The sequence below is a fragment of the Pan troglodytes genome, chromosome 13 (genome assembly GCF_028858775.2).
Source record: "Pan troglodytes isolate AG18354 chromosome 13, NHGRI_mPanTro3-v2.0_pri, whole genome shotgun sequence".
Taxonomy (NCBI): Eukaryota; Metazoa; Chordata; class Mammalia; order Primates; family Hominidae; genus Pan; species Pan troglodytes.
This window is the reverse complement of record NC_072411.2, coordinates 31,295,026-31,313,237: the sequence shown is the minus strand read 5'-3', so window position 1 is coordinate 31,313,237 and position 18,212 is coordinate 31,295,026. Positions and strand designations below refer to the sequence as shown.

At 46.1% G+C, this 18,212-nt stretch overlaps 1 protein-coding gene across 9 annotated transcripts in view; it reads right to left on the bottom strand.

Moving 5' to 3' along the window:
* Positions 1 to 17,679, bottom strand: part of FAM168B (family with sequence similarity 168 member B) — a 45,662-nt gene extending 27,983 nt beyond the window's left edge. Inside the window, exons 1-2 of one of the 9 annotated variants that reach the window (XM_515789.8) lie at positions 17,382 to 17,679; positions 6,646 to 6,726 (exon numbers count right to left, since the gene is read on the bottom strand). In XM_515789.8, coding sequence (XP_515789.1) covers positions 6,646 to 6,715 — 70 coding nt within the window. In that variant the 5' untranslated portion in view covers positions 6,716 to 6,726; positions 17,382 to 17,679. Of the gene's footprint in view, positions 1 to 6,645; positions 6,727 to 15,439; positions 15,459 to 15,551; positions 15,708 to 17,107 lie in introns of those variants that run through there. The other 8 variants (XM_003309246.7, XM_054679740.2, XM_063791069.1 and 5 more) reach the window with 8 other exon arrangements.
* Between the last annotated feature and the right edge of the window lie 533 nt (positions 17,680 to 18,212).

The following is an 18,212-nucleotide window of genomic DNA, read 5'->3' as shown; positions in this document are numbered from 1 at the left end:
GTGCTCCCATCGCCTCATCCCATCAGCCACATCCCACTTGCTCTGTCACCACCCTGACCCAAGCCGCAGCGTGGCTCCCCTCACTATCTCCAATGGTTTCTACCTGGACTGCACAAAACCTACAGGGGCAGCTTTGGGAGGACCCCCAACACTGCTTTAGCTGGTCTCGGGTGCACCAGCCTCTTTTTTCTCATTCTCTCTAGACAGTGAATCTGCAGGGTTCCAAGCAATGGAGTTAAGAATCACTGTTTCTTCCTATTCCTGATCTTTCTGGGTACCCCACCCCCCAGCAGACACAGAGACTGTCTCCTTCAGCATCTACTCTAGCCCTCTTCTGGCATGGTAGGCTGGAAAGGCCAGACTCCCTACATCAAGGGACCAAAGCGATCCCAAACCTGAATCATTTCTACAAGACTGATCACCTTGGCCGGGTGCGGTGGCTCATGCCTGTAATCCCAGCACTTTGGGAGGCCGAGGCAGGTGGATCACGAGGTCAGGAGATCGAGACCACGATGAAACCCCATCTCTACTAAAAATACAAAAAAAAATTAGCCGGGCACAGTGGCGGGCTCCTGTAGTCCCAGCTACTCGGGAGGCTGAGGCAGGAGAATGGCGTGAACCTGGGAGGCGCAGCTTGCAGTGAGCCGAGATCGTGCCACTGCACTCCAGCCTGGGCGACAGAGCAAGACTCCGTCTTAAAAAAAAAAAAAAAAAGACTGATCACCTTACAAAATTAAAAGCTTCAGAACAGCAAAAAATACCATAGTTAAGCAAAAGGACAAATTCAGATAAAGTATCTTTAAATTATTTAGACAAAGGGCTAGTACACTTAATACGTAAGTAACTTTTAAAACCACAAAAACAAACATCCCGCCCCACCCCCACCACTCAAATCAATAGACACAGATACACAGAATTGCAAACTACAACTACGCTGACTAACTTCCGACTAGCAGAAATCCAGAAGCTGGAAAACACATTCTGTTAGCCAGGCTGTGGGGAAATCGTCTCACACTGCTGATAAGAACTCAGCAGTATCCTAACAATCACATGTGTATTTGCTCTCTGACCCAGCAACCCCAGCTCTAGGAACCCACCCTGAGGAGAATTCCCACAGAGTCACACAAACATAGGGCTGTTCACAGAATCATTACTAAAATAGCACACACTTCAAACAACTCCAATGCCCATCACAAGGAAACTGGCTCAATCAACTATGGAAGCCCACAAGATGGAGTGTATGTAACACTATTACATTTTTAAAAAAAAAAAAAAAAAAAAAAAGAACAAGGCAAACTTCTGTGAACTGTTATGGAGTGATTCCTGGCAAACATTAAGCAACAAAGCGAAGTGAGCAACGCCGCCTGCATCTCTTTTCCAGAAAGAACCTACTGTTCAGCCAGGAGAAGTATGTGGGTCAACAGTCTCAGGAGCAGGACCAGGCCGCTGGTGCCTCATGTGGGCCTCCAACTGCTAACCCTTGCCCCAGAGCACCCGTGGGCTGGCCATGAGTTCGGCAAATGTGCCTCACAGTCTGAGGCTCTCCCTAATTCTACTTCCTCCCTGCTGGATTTTCCTATGTGATAGCCCCCCCAAAATGTTTACGTTCCTAATTCCATCCCAGTGTCCACTACCATTTGTGGAACAAAGAAGAAATTAGGATCTACAGCCTTGTTGACCTGGGCGGTGCTTGTCAATTCTCAGCATGGGCAAGAGGCCAAGTCTAGGTTCTCCCTGGACAGAAGGCCATGGCTGGAGGACAGAGAAACATGGGTTTTGGTGATCTTGAAGGGCTGTAGTGATAAAATTGGACCTCAGATGAGCTTCAAAACCAGTTAAAGTCTGCTTTAAGACATATGTCAAATTCTAAAGCTACCCCAGCAGACAGCAAAAACCAAAAATCTCTGAAACGCAGAGTTTTCCTTACTCCCCTGGTGTAAGACAAAGATCAGGGTACGGATCCACAAGAGGGATGGACTGTGCAGAGCATGTCAGGCTTATGGAAACCCTGCGCTCCAGAATAAGGGCAGAACAAAGGGAGACCAAGCCTTGCCAAAACTGAAATGCATCTAAGCCCAGCTCCAAGTGGATTAAGAAGACCATTCAGCATGCCACCTTCCCAGCAAAAGACGACATCATCAGTGAAACCACCCATAATTTCTAATACACTGCGTGAGACAGTTAATGAAAAACACCAGGCATGCCAAGACAGGACCATGTGACGGAAAAACAAAAGAACAGAACAAATGGACAATAAAAACTGATGCACAGGTGATCCAGAGACTGCAGTTAGCAAACAGTTTTTAAAATAACTCAGTAGTATGTTGGAAAAAACAGAAGATGGAGAAAATACATAAAAAGACTTGATTCAATACATGAATTATAGCAAATTAGAGCAGAATTAGCAGGACAAATGGAAGCAGATCAGTATAAACTATCTGTATTAAAGCTCATGGAGAAAAAAACAAACTACAAAACAGGGTGCAAGAGACAGAAAGGACAGACTGAAATGGTCTAAAACACTTATAGATGGAGTTCCAGGAGAGGAGAGAAAGGGACAAAAACAATATTTGAAGAGCTACTGCTACTGCTGGAAGAAATCAACTCAGAGTCAAGAGGTTCTCTGAACACTATGCAAGGTAAATACAAATAAAATCGCATCTAGTTACATCATGGTAAAAGCAAAGATATTTTCAAAGTAGCAAGGTACACGGGTTGGGGGAAATGTAGAGAAGAAACATCATTTCAAAGAGGCAAAAATTATTCTGGGCCGGGCACAGTGGCTCAGGCCTGTAATCCCAGTACTTTGGGAGGCTGAGGTGGGATGAGCACAGGAGTTTGAGATCAGCCTGGGCAACATAGTGAGACCCGATCTCTACAAAAATTAAAATAAAAAAGTTATTCAGGCATGGTAGCGCACACCTGTAGTCCCAGCTACTTGGGAGGCTGAGGCAGGAGGATCCCTTGAGTCCAAGGAGTTTGAGGCTGCAGTGAGCCGTGACTGCACCACTGCACTGCGGCCTGAATGACAGAGCAAGACCCTTTCACCAAAAAAAAAAAAAAAAAAAAAAATTATTTTGACAGAAACCAGATGACAAATTTTATCTTTAAAGTGCTGAGAGGAAATAATGTGACATTATTCGGGAAAATAATCTTCACAGATGTGATTAAGTGAAGGATCTTGAGATGAGGTCATTCTGGAATCCTGGACTGCCCAGGCTGGCTCTAAATCCAATGACAAGTGTCCTTATAAAAAATACACAGGGCCGGGCACGGTGGCTCAGGCCTGTAATCCCAGCACTTTCGGAGGCCAATCACCTGAGGTCAGGAGTTTAAGACCAGCCTGGCCAACATGGTGAAACCCCATCTCTACTAAAAATACAAAAATTAGTCGGGCGTGGTGGCACACACCACGCACCTGTAATCCCAGCTGCTCAGGAGGCTGAGGCAGAATCACTTGAACTTGGGAGGCAGATGTTGCAGAGAGCCAAGATCACGCCACTGCACTCCAGCCTGGGTGACAGAGTGAGACTTCGTCTCAAAACAAACACACAAAAGACACACAGGAGAGGATGTGACCATGGAGGCAGAAATGGGAGTGATGCAGCCACAAAGCCACATGCTAAAGACTGCAGACAGCCACCAGAAACTAGAAGATGCAAGGAATGGATTTTCCTCTGGGCCTGCACTAGGAGTACAGACCTGCCAACGCCTTGATTTCGAACCTCTGGGAATATATCTCTATGGCTTTAACCCACCAAGTTTGTGGTTACCCGTTATAGCAGCCACAAAAAAAACAAACACACTCGGCAAAAGAATGCCTCAAAAGAAAAGCAAAATAAAGACAATTTCACAAAACAAAATTCACTAACAGACTTGTGGTTTAAAAAAAAAAAAATGTGGCTCGGCGCAGTGGCTCACGCTTGTAATCCCAACACTTTGGGAGGCCGAGGTGGGAGGATCACCTGAGGTCAGGAGTTCTTGATCAGCCTGGCCAATATGGCAAAAACCCATCTCTACTAAAAATACAAACATTAGCTGGGCATGGTGGTGGGCGCCTGTAATCCCAGCAACTCAGGAGGCTGAGGCAGGAGAATCACCTGAACGCGGGAGGCAGAGGTTGCAGTGAGCCAAGATCACGCCATTGCACTCCAGCCTGGGCAACAAGAGTGAAACTCTGCCTCAGAAAAAAAAAAAATGTTGAGAGTTGTTCAGATAAAGGTCAATGACTCCAGAGAGAAACATGTAAATAGAGAAAGCAATGAAGAGCACCAAAAACAGTAAATGTGTGAATAAATATAAATGGCTGTTGATTGCACAAAATTAAAACAGTAATGTCTTTTTTTTTTTTTGAGACAGAGTCTCGCTCTGTCACCACGCTGGAGTACTGTGACACAAGTAGTATCTTAAGGTAAGGCAACAACAGAAAAAGAGGGGCTCACGCTTATAATCACAGCACTTTGGGAGGCTCAGGAGAGCGGATCACTTGAGGTCTGCAGTTCGACACCAGCCTGGCTCACACAGTGAACAAAAAATTAGCTGGGCATGGTGGCATGCATCTGTAATCCCAGTTACTCGGGAGGCTGAGGCTGGAGAATCGCTTGAACCCAGGAGATGGAGGTTGTAGTGAGCTGAGATCGTGCCACTGCACTCCAGCCTGGGCAACAGGGCAAGACGGTCTCAAAAAAATAAAAATAAAAGAGGTATAATCTTTACAATAAGCACTAAAAGAATAGTAAAAGAATTTTTTTTTTTTGAGACAGAGTCTTGCTCTGTCGCCCAGGCTGGAGTGCAGTGGCACGATCTCAGCTCACTGCAAGCTCCACCTCCCGGGTTCACGCCATTCTCCTGCCTCAGCATCCTAAGTAGCTGGGAATACAGGCACCTGCCACCATGCCTGGCTAATTTTTTTTTGTATTTTTAGTAGAGACAGGGTTTCAGTGTTAGCCAGGATGGTCTCGATCTCCTGAACTCATGATCTGCCTGCCTCGGCCTCCCAAAGTGCTGGGATTACAGGCATGAGCCACTACGCCCAGCCTGTCACTCCTTTTCTTACAGTTTCTCTACTCAGCCCTTCTGGAGAAGAGCTCCAGATGTTTCTTTACTGTTCTGTTTTCCTCCCTTTCCTTATGTTGCATTCTGGTTCTCTCTTAACCAGTGTCTTGTCTTGATATTAACCTGAAATTTGTTCATAAGCCATTTTGTTTCATTTCTTAAAGTTCCAGCTAGTTCTTTTTTCTCAGCATCTTGTTCCCCTCTTATGTTTCTGATTCTTTCTTTTATAACTGCAATTCTTCTAAACTTGGCTATGTGACATAGCATCTACCTGATGGTTCTTCTCCTGCAGTCTGTCATGGCTGGTGCCTCTTACTTGATGGGAGGCATCCCATGCTAGCAGGCAGAACTTTGCCTGCAGGAAGCCCACGCAACCTGGGTTGTGAACATATGCCCCCACAGCAGTTCTGCATTCGCTGCTGTCAGGAGCCCCAGGAGTAACTAAGCCTGGAGACTATTTTTACGTTAATTTGTCAACTTCTTAACCCCTGGGGAGTATAATACAAGCTAGAGCCCCAAACATCTCTGAATGCTTACAAAGTCTTAGTAAAGATCTCCCCCTTCTCAGAGCCCAGGCATACAAACTTCCTTATGGGGCCACTGGACAACTAGACTGTTTAGTCTATCTCTTTGCTGGGAGTATCACCCTCCAGAGGGACCAGAATGACTGATAAGAAGTCTCACTCTCATTCCCTGTCGCAAGGGTCCTAATACTCAATCTCTATCCCCACGTGGGTTGTTAAAACCCACAAATAGCACATGTGCCCAGGACAGGCACGACATTAGTTCAAATGCCAAGTTAGCTGGGTTTAACATGGCCTTCACATTTGACCCCAGATATCTCTCTTACCTCCTGCAAGTTCAGTTATACATTTGTAAAATGTTTTATTTCACTTTCTGAGAGTCTTAGCAACAAAGTTTTGGGGTTATCTCTTCTACCATATTATCAAAACCCAAAATGAAACTCTATCATTATAAATAACTACTCCTTGTGCAAAGTCACCGAAGGGAACAACCATTTGCTATTTTTGACCAACCAGCTCCTATCCCCTCAATATCCATTTCGCTGCAACCCTCACTTGCAGTCCATATTTGACTAGCTGACTCCACTAAAGGGATGTGGATCAGGCCTAAGTCAATCAGCAGACTCCCCTTTGTGGCCCAGGGATGGATGCTGAGTTTAATAGGAACAAAGCCCAGGACTGGTTTGAATAGAGAACAAGCAGTCCCATCAGGCTTTCCTGTAGAGTGGAGGTAAAGAGGCTCTTAGTGAGGGACTACTGGGAGGGGCCTGAACTTCAGAGACCACAATGAGAAGGAGTGGGACCTGTGACCAACACTAAGTTAATACTGAGGAAGCGAAGCTGAGACCAGGAGGTAGAGAAACTAGATCCTGGTCCCAACTGCTGGAGCCACTAGATCAAGTTTTGACCAAATCCAGTCCTATCATTTGATTTTTCACTTCCAGGTATTTTCTTTCTTGTCTAAGCCACTTTGAGCTGCGTTTGTCAATAGAAAGCATTCTTAGTGACATGAAAATATACCAAGTATTCAATGTTCAAAAATGAAAACAAAATTTTACTTGCTTACCTGGATAACCAATTCCTTTGGCATTTGCATAGGGAACCCCAGAAGATCCAGGACTATAAACAGGATTCATGATTTCAAAAACTAAAAGAAAAAAAAGGGAATTTAGCCAAGCACTTTTGCTCTCAGATTTTTCTCCAGTACCAGTCCCCAAAAAGCAGGTAGCTAGAGTCCTTTCTCTAGGCTGCTATAAAACAATGCATTTCATGCTGCCCCCAACCAGCAGAGAACAGAAAAGGGACACTCGATGTCCTAATGGGTGCCAAACCAGGGCATGATAAACTTTTTTTCACAATTCTCCTCAGTCCATCAGAAGCTAAGGAGTAAAAATTGTTAGCTGTATGTCCACTAAAAACAAGGGGAAAGGCCAGGTACGGTGGCACACTCCTGTAATCCCAGCACTTTGGGAGGCCGAGGTGGGCAGATCACCTGAGGTCAAGAGTTTGAGACCAGCCTGGCCAACATGGAGAAACCCCATCTCTACTAAAAATACAAAAATTGGCCGGGCATGGTGGCTCGCGCCTGTAATCTTAGCACTTCGGGAGGCTGAGGTGGAGGGATCACGAGGTCAGGAGACCAAGACCATCCTGACCAACATGGTCAAACTCCGTCTCTACTAAAAATACAAAAATTAGCTGGCTGTGGTGGCGTGTGCCTGTAATCCCAGCTACTCAGAACGCTAAGGCAGGAGAATCGCTTGAACCAGATAGTCGGAGGTTGCAGTGAGCCAATATTGCACCACTGCACTCCAGCCTGGCGACAGAGCGAGACTCCGTCTCAAAAAAACAAAACAAAACAAAACAAAAACAAACAAAAATTAGCCAAGTGTGGTGACGCACACCTGTAATCCCAGCTACTTGGGAGGCTGAGGCACAAGAATCACTTGAATCCAGGAGGTGGAGATTAGCAGTGAGCCAAGCTCATGCCATTGCACTCCAACCTGGACAACAGAGCGAGACTTTGTCGCAAAAAAAACATGGGGAAAACCCTACAAGTAACCAAAATGTTCTTCTAACAGAGGATAGTTAAGTTAACCAAGACATATCCAGAACATGAAATATCACGCAGCTGCTTTTCAAGAAATGTTTAAAAACAGAATAATACAATGTTAAGTGAAAACAGAGTACTATACCGCATCCTGCATTACACAGTATGATTCCATATAAACACCTATGTGTATAAAAATGTGCATCCCTAGCACAAACAGAAAAAAAGTCTGAAAAGAAATATATAAAAATATGAACAGTGATTGACTCTAGATGGGAGTGGATTTAGTGGTCCTTTTGCAATTTCCTGTATGTATGTATTTATTTATTTATTTATTTTCCCAGAGGGAGTCTCGCTCTGTCGCTAGGCTGGAGTGCAGTGGCATGATCTCAGCTCACTGCAACTTTGCCTCCCAGGTTTAAGTGATTCTCCTGCCTCAGCCTCCCGCATAGCAGGGACTACAGGCGTGCGCCACCACACCCAGCTAATTTTTATATTTTTAGTAGAGACGGGGTTTCACCATGTTGGCCAGGATGGTCTCATCTCTTGACCTCGTGATCCGCCCACCTCAGCCTCTCAAAGTGCTGAGACTGTATTTCTCCCCTCTGCCCCCCACCCCACCCCAAGACAGGGTCTTGCTCTGTTGCCCAGGCTGGAGTGCAGTGGCACAATCTCAGCTCACTGCAACCCTGACCTGCTGGGTTCAAGTGATTATCCCACCTCAGCCTCCCTAGGAGCTGGGACTACAGGTGTGGTGCCACCACACCTGGCTAAGTTTTGTATTTTTTTTTTTTTAATAGAGATGAGGTTCCATCATGTTGCCCAGGCTGGTTTCAGACTGCTGGGCTCAAGATATCCACCCACCTCAGCTTCCCGAGTAGATGGGACTACAGGTGTGTGCCACCATGCCACTCTAGTTTCCTGTATTTCTTCAAAAACTTGTTAAATTTTTTTTCCTAAGAAAGACTAACTGGTTACAGCCCAGCACCTCTATGAATCCATTCAATGTTTTATCATCCATGAATCTTTCTTTTTCCTGACAAGTTCAAGAACTTGCACAGCCACAACCAGGACGCTACCCCTCCCCAACAGAAGTACTGTTGGGAACTGATTCCCATTCAGCTCTCTAGTAAGCTCCTCTGAATCTTATCCAGGGTATTATTTACTTTTATTTATTTTTTAGACGTGGTCTCGCTCTGTCAGTCATAGATCACTGCAGACTTGATCACCCAAGCTTAAGTGATCTTCCCACCTCAGCCTCCAGAGTAGCCAGGACTACAGGTGTGCATCGCCACGTCTGGCTCATTTTTAGTAGAGACAGAGTCTCACTACGTCACTCAGGCTGGTCTTGAACTCCTGAGTTCAAGTGATCCTCCCGCCTTGGCCTCCTAAAATGCAGTGTATTGAAGTGTCAGCTTTCACTATTCCTCATCTGGTAAATCACTCACTGATGTATGTGGTTATAAAGATTAAGGTGATCTTTAAGATTTAAAACAGCATGTGTGGGGGTAGGGGGGTATATGGGAACTCTCTGTACCTTCTGCTCAATTTTGCTGTGAACCTAAAACTGCTAGATCTTAAAAAAAGTCTATTTTTAGGCTGAGTACAATGGCTCATGCCTGTATTCCCAGCACTGTGGGAGGATCGCTTGAGGCCAGGAGTTCAAGACCAGCCTGGGCAATATAATAAGCTTCCATCTCTGAAAAACATGTAATAAGTAACAAAACACAAAATGTGCATTTTATGTCTGTCTTCCCCACATCCCCATTTAGAATGTAGCCAAAACAAGCAGGGAACATGCACTTGGTTCTGTTTAAAGGCAATATCTCCAGCATCAATAACAACATCTGGTACAAAATAGCTGCAACTACCTACCGACTTTCTAAAAAACAAATGCCTTTCAGAACACTCTAGGTGTCAAAATCCATTACGAAGACAAAATACAAAAAGAAACCACTCCAAATTTTCAGCTCATTTGACTCATTTAGAATATTCACAACCAAGCAATCCTGTAGTAAGAAGAAAATATTAGGTCACATCCTTAGCCTCTGTAACAGGAAGTTCTGGATTAAATCAGGAATAAACTGGCAACTTTAGTAACTAAAACATTCATTACCTGAACTGTCTAATTTTTTTAAACTTCTAAACCAAATCCAAATGCCAGATTTGTCATGCCATTCACAACTACAGCTACGTGATAGGTCTTGACCAGCACTGACCAACAAAACTTTGTACAATGACCACATCCTTCTCCATCTGTGCTGTCCCCTACAGCAGCCGCCTGCCAAGAGTGCTGAGCATCTGAAAAGTAAGGCTAAATGAGGCTACTGTGAGATTGATCTTTTAGCTTTATTTAACTTCAACATAAGTAGTCACATGTGGCTAGTGGTTACTATACTGGACAGTGCAGGCCTACAGTTCAGAGTAGGGAGGAAACAAGTATACAAAGGCATAGCAGGTAGGCAGGAGAATCAATTGTGTGTCTTACCCTACAGTTTAGGAATAAACATACTAGCAACTGCCAATCCCTATTCCCCTGTACTTTTAACCCATGCTTGGCGGATCTGCAACCAAGAAATTGTGGAGGTCTGCAAATACTTCACCTACTTCTCTGGTTCAACTATCATCTCTCAAGAAGCAAATATTTCCCAAATGTTATTTCTTTCTTCTGTGCCAGGAGCTACTAATTTTTATTTCTTAATTGAATTCCAGATAAGCAAAGCACTACACAAAGGCCACAGAGAAAACAAAATGGCAAGTCACAATCTCTTCTGAGTTTTACAATCTGGAAGGCGCTGTCCAACAGAACTGTTCACAAAAATGGAAACAAGCCCTGGCAATATGGCAAGACCCTGTCTCTACAAAAAGTAAAAAGATCAGCTGGATGTGGTGGTGCACACCTGTGGTCCCAGCTACTTGAGATCAGTTGAGTCCAGGAGTTCGAGGCTGCAGTGAGCTATGATCGTTATCACTGCAGTCCAGCCTAGACAATGGAGCAAGACCCTATCTCAAAAACAAAGATGAAAGCCTGTCTGTACTATCCAAATATGGTAAGTGAATTTTTAGTTTAATTAACTTCAACAGTCCTATGTAGGTGACAGCCATCATATTGGACAGTGCAAACATATACATAATAAGATTAAAAGTATGAATACTTTCTGATACAAGGCAACAAGTGTTAAGAGTCACAAGAGAATAAAGTGTTCTGAGGGCTGAGAGGGGAGAGCAAAAATTCTGTGGAGGAGGGAAGAAATAGGAAAAACTTGAATAAAGGGCAGCGTTAGGCCAGGCACAGTGGCTCATGCCTGTAATCCCAGTACTTTTGGAGGCCAAGGTGGGAGGATCACTTGAGGTCAGGAGTTGGAGACCAGCCTAGCCAACATGGTGAAACCCCATCTCTACTAAAAATACAACAAAAATTAGCCAGGCGTGTTGGCAGGCACCTGTAATCCCAGCTACACAGGAGGCTGAGGCAGGAGAATCACTTGAATCTGGGAGGCAGAGGTTGCAGTGAGCTGAGATCGTGCCGCTGCACTCCAGCCTGGGCAACAGAGCAAGACTCCGTCTCAAAAAATAGTAATAATAATAATTAAAGGGCAGCATTTCCAATAAACAATGGATAGGATCAAATCAGCCTCAGAAATGAGAACAAGCAAGATGCATTTTAAGAACATTAAGCAACTGAGTTTGTTTGGAGCTTAGGCTCTATGTAGGGAATCAGTAATAGATGATTGTGGAGACTTAGCTTAGGTACAACCACCAAGTGGAGACCCTTAAATACGGGCTGAGTGGAGATGTCCTCTGGTAGGCAAAGAAGCTCCTGAGCAACTCTGAGGTAAACAGAGTTACCACATGACCCCACAATTCCACTCCTAGGTACATACCCAAGAGAAGTGAAAACACATGCTACACCTACAGTTGGACATGAACATTTGTAACAGCATTATTCCTAACAGCCAAAAACTGCAAATTCAAATGAAGTACTGAAGGATGTTAGGAGGCTCTCCTTCCATAATGACCTGACTTATAGCCTAGACCAATAATAATAAAACTCTACTTGGCTGGTTGCAGTGGCTCATCCCTGTCATCCCAGCACTTTGGGAGGCCGATAAGGGCGGATCACTTGAGGCCACGCGTTCGAGACCAGCCTGGGCAACATGGTGAAACCCTGTCTCTGCTAAAAATACAAAAATTAGCTGGGCGTGGTGGCACACACCTGTAATCCCAGCTACTCCGGAGGCTAAGGCATGAGAACTGCTTCAACCTGGGAGGTAGAGGCTGCAGTGAGCTGAAATCGCACCACTGCACTCCAGATGGGGCAACAGAGCAAGACTCCGTCTGGGGGGAAAAAAATCAAATGGAGCCTTTACATCTAACTTCCAGTTTACAAGAAACGCAGGAGTAGGAGGGAATATGCTGAATGACACCATGAAACAATCAGACAAACACCAAAAGTGGGACATTCCAGAGGACAAATGACCCAGTTTCTTCAATAAGGCAATAGTGGGGGGAAAAAAGGGGCGGGAGAGGAGGAAGGCCAGATAGTTCTAAATTAAAATAGATATAGACATAAAAGCAATAGCTGAATTTTGCTTGGACTCGATTTAGACTGAAACAACTGTAAACAGAGTTTAAAGATATCTGGGACACGACTGAATACTGGGTATCAGCTGGTATGAAACAATTATGTTTAATCCTGGTAACAGTACTGTGATTATGTATAATTACATAAATTTGTAAAGACACAATAAAGTATATAAAGTCGAAAATGATACACCTATACTTTAAAATATTTCTACAAAAAGAGCAAATAATCTCTACATCAAGTAGAAATTATGTAAATGCTAATAATCTTTACATCAAGATGTTGCATATAAGGTTATGCACTGTACTGCCGCATTTTCAATTCTGCATAATGCAAAACTAAAGAAAAAACACACCATCACCAATCTACCTGAAATGTTAGTGCTACTAAAATCTCCCTGCAACCACCAACTTTCCAGTCTAATTTGCTGTGGACTAAGAAACCCAAACCCAAGGCTGGATCTAGAGCGTACCACTTTTTTTTTTTTTTTTTTGAGACAGAGTTTTCACTTTTGTTGCCCAGGCTGGAGTGCAATGGCGCGATCTCAGCTCACCGCAACTTCTGACTCCCGGGTTCAAGCGATTCTCCTGTCTCAGCCTCCTGAGTAGCTGGGATTACAGGCATGTGCCACCATACCCAGCTAATTTTGTATTTTTAGTAGAGACAGGGTTTCTCCACGTTGGTCAGGTTGGTCTCGAACTTCCGACCTCAGGTGATCCGCCAGTCTTGGCCTCCCAAAGTGCTGGGATTACAGGCGTGAGCCACTGCACCGGGCCGAGCTTACCACATTTTTAGTTTCCCATTTGAAATGACTCAACTGTCAGAATTCTTATGGGTGGTTTGACACCTGCATTAGAATAGACAAATGTCAGATTACCTTTAAAAAGATGACAGCAAAAATTCCTAACTTGAAAATCAAATCATAATCAGAAGAAAACTCTATCTTTAAAATGAAAGACCTGGCCAGGCGCAGTGGCTCACGCCTGTAATCCCAGCTCTTTGGGAGGCCGAGGCAGGTGGATCACAAGGTCAGGAGATCGAGACCATCCTGGCTAACACAGTGAAACCCGTCTCTACTAAAAAAAAATACAAAAAGAAAATTAGCCAGTCACAACTACTTGGGGAGGCTGAGGCAGGAGAATGGTGTGAACCCGGAAGGCGGAGCTTGCAATGAGCCGAGATGGCGCCACTGCACTCCAGTCTGGGCAACAGAGCGAGACTCCATCTCAAAAAAAAAAAAAAGAAAGAAAAAAGAAAGACCTGGCTGGGCATGGTGGCTCACGCCTGTAATCCCAGCACTTTGGGAGGCCAAGGTGGGCAGATCACGAGGTCAGGAATTCCAGACCAGCCTGGCCAACATGGTGAAACCCCGTCTCTACTAAAAATACAAAAATTAGCCAGCGGTGGTGGTGCACACCTGTAGTCCCAGCTACTTGGGAGGCCGAGGCAGGAGAATCACTTGAACCCAGGAGGCAGAGGTTTCAGTGAGCCAAGATCATACCACTGCACTCCAGCCTGGGCGACATGGACGCTCCATCTCAAAAAAAGAGGCCGGCACAGTGGCTCACGCCTGTAATCCCAGCACTTCGGAAGGCCGACGAGGGCGGATCACGAGGTCAGGAGACCGAGACCATAGTGAAACCCCGTCTCTACCAAAAATACAAAAAAAAAAAAAAATTAGCCAGGCACGGTGGCAGGCGCCTGTACCCAGCTACTCAGGAGGCTGAGGCTGGAGAATGGCGTGAACCCAGGAGGCTGAGCTCGCAATGAGCCCAGACCGTGCCACTGCACTCCAGCCTGGGCGACAAAGTGAGACTCTTGTCTAAAAAAAAAAAAAAAAAAAAAAGAAAAGAAAGACCTATCACTATATACTATTGTTTCCTGGTTTGGAAACATACCATCTCTAAACAAAGTTCCACACAGAGCACTAAGTATGAAATACTATAACACGAGGCCTTTAAAATTTTATATCAAGAAATCTAATTTTAAGAGGTTTAGATTCACTCTCAGAAACACCAATATACAAGATACAATACTCAGAAAAATCAACATTGGAAATTCTCAGTAATGTCTGGCAACATCAACAAGAGCTTGTAGACTTGGTGGCAAGTGCCTGTAACACCAGTGCTTTGGGAGGCTGGGGCAGGAGGACTGCTTGAGCCCAGAAGTTTGAGATCAGCCTGGGCGATATAGTGAGACTTCCATCTCTACAAAATGAACATATATATGTATAATATATACAAATTTTTTGTTTGAGATGGAGTCTCGCTTTGTTGCCCAGGCTGGAGGGCAGTGGCACAATCTCGGCTCACTGCAAGCTCCACCTCCCGGGTTCACACCATTCTCCTGCCTCAGCCTCCCCCAGTGGCTGGGACTACAGTTGCCTGCCACCATGCCCGGCTAATATTTTTGTATTTTTAGTAGAGACGGGGTTTCACCATGTTATCCAGGATGGTTTTGATCACCTGACCTCGTGATATGCCAGCCTCAGCCTCCCAAAGTGCAGGCATTACAGGCGTGAGCCACCACTCCTGGACAAAAATATATTTTTAAAAAAGAAGCTGGACACGGTGGCTCACGCCTGTAATCCCAGCACTCTGGGAGGCCAACGCGGGTGGATTACTTGAGGTCAAGAGTTCGAGACCAGCCTGGCCAACATAGTGAGATGAGACCCCATCTCTACTAAAAACACAAACATTACCTGGGCAGGGTGGCATGTGCCTGTAATCTCAGCTACTCCGGAGGCTGAGGCAGGAGAATCACTTGAACCCGGGAGGAGGAGGTTGCAGTGAGCCGAGATCACTCCACTGCACTCCAGCCTGGGCGACAGAACAAAACTGTCTCAAAAAAATAAATGAATAAATAAATAAAAAATAAAGTATATAGGCCGAGCGCGGTGGTGTCTCCAGCACTTTGGGAGGCCGACGTAGGTGGACCACCTGAGGTCAGGAGTTCAAGACCAGACTGGGGAACATGGTAAAACCCCGTCTCTACTAAAAATACAAAAATTAGCTGGGCGCAGTGGTGCGTGCCTGTAATCCCAGCTACTCGGGAGGCTGAGACAGGAGAATCCCTTGAACCCGGGAGGCGGAGGTTGCAGTGAGCCGAGATCACGCCATTGCACTCCAGCCTGGGCGACAGAGCGACACTCCGTCTCACAAAAAAAAAAAAAAAAAAAAAAGAAAAGAAAAGAAAAGAAAAGAAGTTCTCTCCCCCAAACTTTACCTTCATTACCAAGGTTTGGGTTTGCATTTTACTGGGAGGAATTCATGTATTTCTGCACAGTACAATCAGACAGACTTAACAGACTGGACACAAGGCATGAAAAAACTATTACTCTATTACGCTGGTGTACTGTTCTTTTAAAATTGTGCTCGGCCAGGCGCGGTGGCTCACGTCTGTAATCCCAGCACTTTGGGAGGCCGAGGCCGGGCGGATCACGAGGTCAGGAGATTGGGACCATCCTGGCTAACACGGTGAAACCTCGTCTCTACTAAAAAAAAAAAATACAAAAAAATTAGCCAGGCGTGGTGGCGGGCGCCTGCAGTCCCAGCTACTTGGGAGGCTGAGGCAAAAGACTGACGTGAATCCGGGAGGCGGAGCTTGCAGTGAGCCGAGATGGCGCCACTGCACTCCAGTGTGGGCAACAGAGGGAGACTCGTCTCAAAAAAAAAAAAAAAAAAAAAAAAAAAGTGCTCAATTGATCCAGGAAAAGAAACTGTCTAAGACAACTTGGGTATAATTTCCCTTTAAACTACGGAACCTATATAAAAAAATTTTAAAACCCACTGTAGATTTTTTTCAGTTCTAATCCTCTACTTCTATGGCATTACACTGCTCTTACTTCCTAACAAATACATTAAGATCTGATAAGAAGACCTGGGCTGCTTCCGTCCTCCTTTTAGGTTCCAGGCACTTAACTCATACACACAGCCTAATTCTTCCACTATTCCTAAGTGCAGGAGTTAGGAAAAAGAGAACCACCTGCTTCTGCATTTCCAGTGACTGCTGCACAGGGAACACCCAGGAGAACCCAAAGAAAGCAGGCTCCAACTCTTAAAGTCTACAGGCCGCCTTCTACGAGACCTTAACTTTCATTTAGTCAAAATCGCAACTAATTTTAACTCATTTTAAAGCTTTCTGGTATGCAGAAACATTCCAAAATGTTACATGAGTAACATATGCCAACACTCCACCAAAGTAAGCCTGCTTCGTAAAGACAAAGAGAAGCAAGATCTTCACAATTTCTGCAACACTAGCTTCAAAATTAGAATAGCCTTACACTGCTCAAATCTTGGCTGTCAAAGCAAAAATAACCCACTCCTTTATCTACAAGAGCTTAAAAATGTGTCCTGTTTTTGCCAAAACCAAAAAGTTTTATTTAATCTAGAATCTTTCATCCATAGTATTTGAGAAAAGTGATCTCAAATTACACAAGGATGACCTGAAAGTTTAAGGAGTGGAAACTATATAAACCTTTTTATTTGTAAAGCTTCCTTGCATGCGAAAACACTGCAAAATATTCTTGTTTGACTTTAATGATTAAACATTAACTCAAACAGCCCATGAGATGCACACTTCATGTTCACATACACTATAAAACAGAAATACCCTTATTTGTGGACGTCGTAAAGGCGCACTGCACTCTTTTTTCAAAGTTAACCCAGGCTAGGCCACGAAACGTCCTTTCTGAAGGAAATCTTAAAAATCTGTAATTTAAATCGTGCCTTTTCAAGCTGGAAGGAGAACGCTCAGATTCCGCCAAGCAAAAAAAAAAAATTATCTTTACTTCGTGGGTAGACAAAGTGAGCAGTTACACATTGGAAATGACTATTGTCACAAAGCTCTGCCCCCGGGTTTCACGCTCGCATTCCTGACGGCTGTGACCCCGACCTTTAGGAGAACGCCCCGCGCCGCGAAGCCACCTTGGCCACCTAGGCGGCAGGCCCGCGCCGCCCGGACCGCACCTGCACGCGTACGTGTCCGGCCGAGCTCCGCCCCCGGCCCCCGCCCGGCCTTGCCCGCGGCACAAAGCGCAGCCCAGGCCGGTCCAGACGCCCAGCGACCCCGAGCCGCGGACCGACCTTGGCGCCGCCCCGAGCCGGCCGCACAAAGCGCCGCACTTCCGGCCTGGACGCGCAGTCGCCCGCTGCCCGCCCCCACTCACCGCGCCGCGGCGGCGACCTGGGCCTCAGTGACCAGCGCACGCCGGCCCGCGGCGGGCTTGGCCGTGGGGCGAAACAAGGGGGGCGCGCCGAGGAGACCTGCTACGATAAGAGGCTGACCCTCCGAGCCCCGCGTCTCCGCCGCCTCCCGGACGCCGCGCTCCCGCTCACTCGGCTCCGCTTGGCCCGGCCCGCCTCTCCGCAGCCCGCGCTCCCCGCCGACGCTGCGCAGCCACCGGAGCCGCCGACCTCACTTCCGCCTGAGCGCGCCGCGACGGGGGCGCGCCGGGCACGTGACTGCGCAGCGTGCTCGCTCCCGCCGGCGCCCTCGAGACGCCCGGATGGACGAGCGCGAGCGCGAGCGCGCAGTGGGCCGGTCCCAGTTGGCGAAAGGGCCGGGTGTAGCTGTAGTTTTTTTATTAACTGTCTGTGAAAAAAGTATTTAATTTATATTTTGAGATAGTCCTGCGCCGCAGAAACCTTTGTGTGTGCCCAGACGCCAGGGCGCGGATCCTCAGGCCGCACCCGGGAGTCGAGCACACCCCGGGTGACCGCCACTACGGGGTCGGAGCGGGGCGGAGCTCAGCTCACAGATTCTTTGCCAGTGCGGAGGCTGCGGGCGCCCGCTCAGGAGTGCAGATTTTAGAGAATGCAAGTCAGCGTTTCAAGTGTAGAAGTGCGGGATCATTTCTATAGACAAGAGTTCAGGGAAGTGTACTAGAATGTTAGGGGGTTTTTTGGGTTTTTTTTTTGAGACGGAGTTTCGCTCTTGTCACCCAGGCTGGAGTACAATGGCGCGATCTTGGCTCACTGCAACCTCCGCTTCCCGGGTT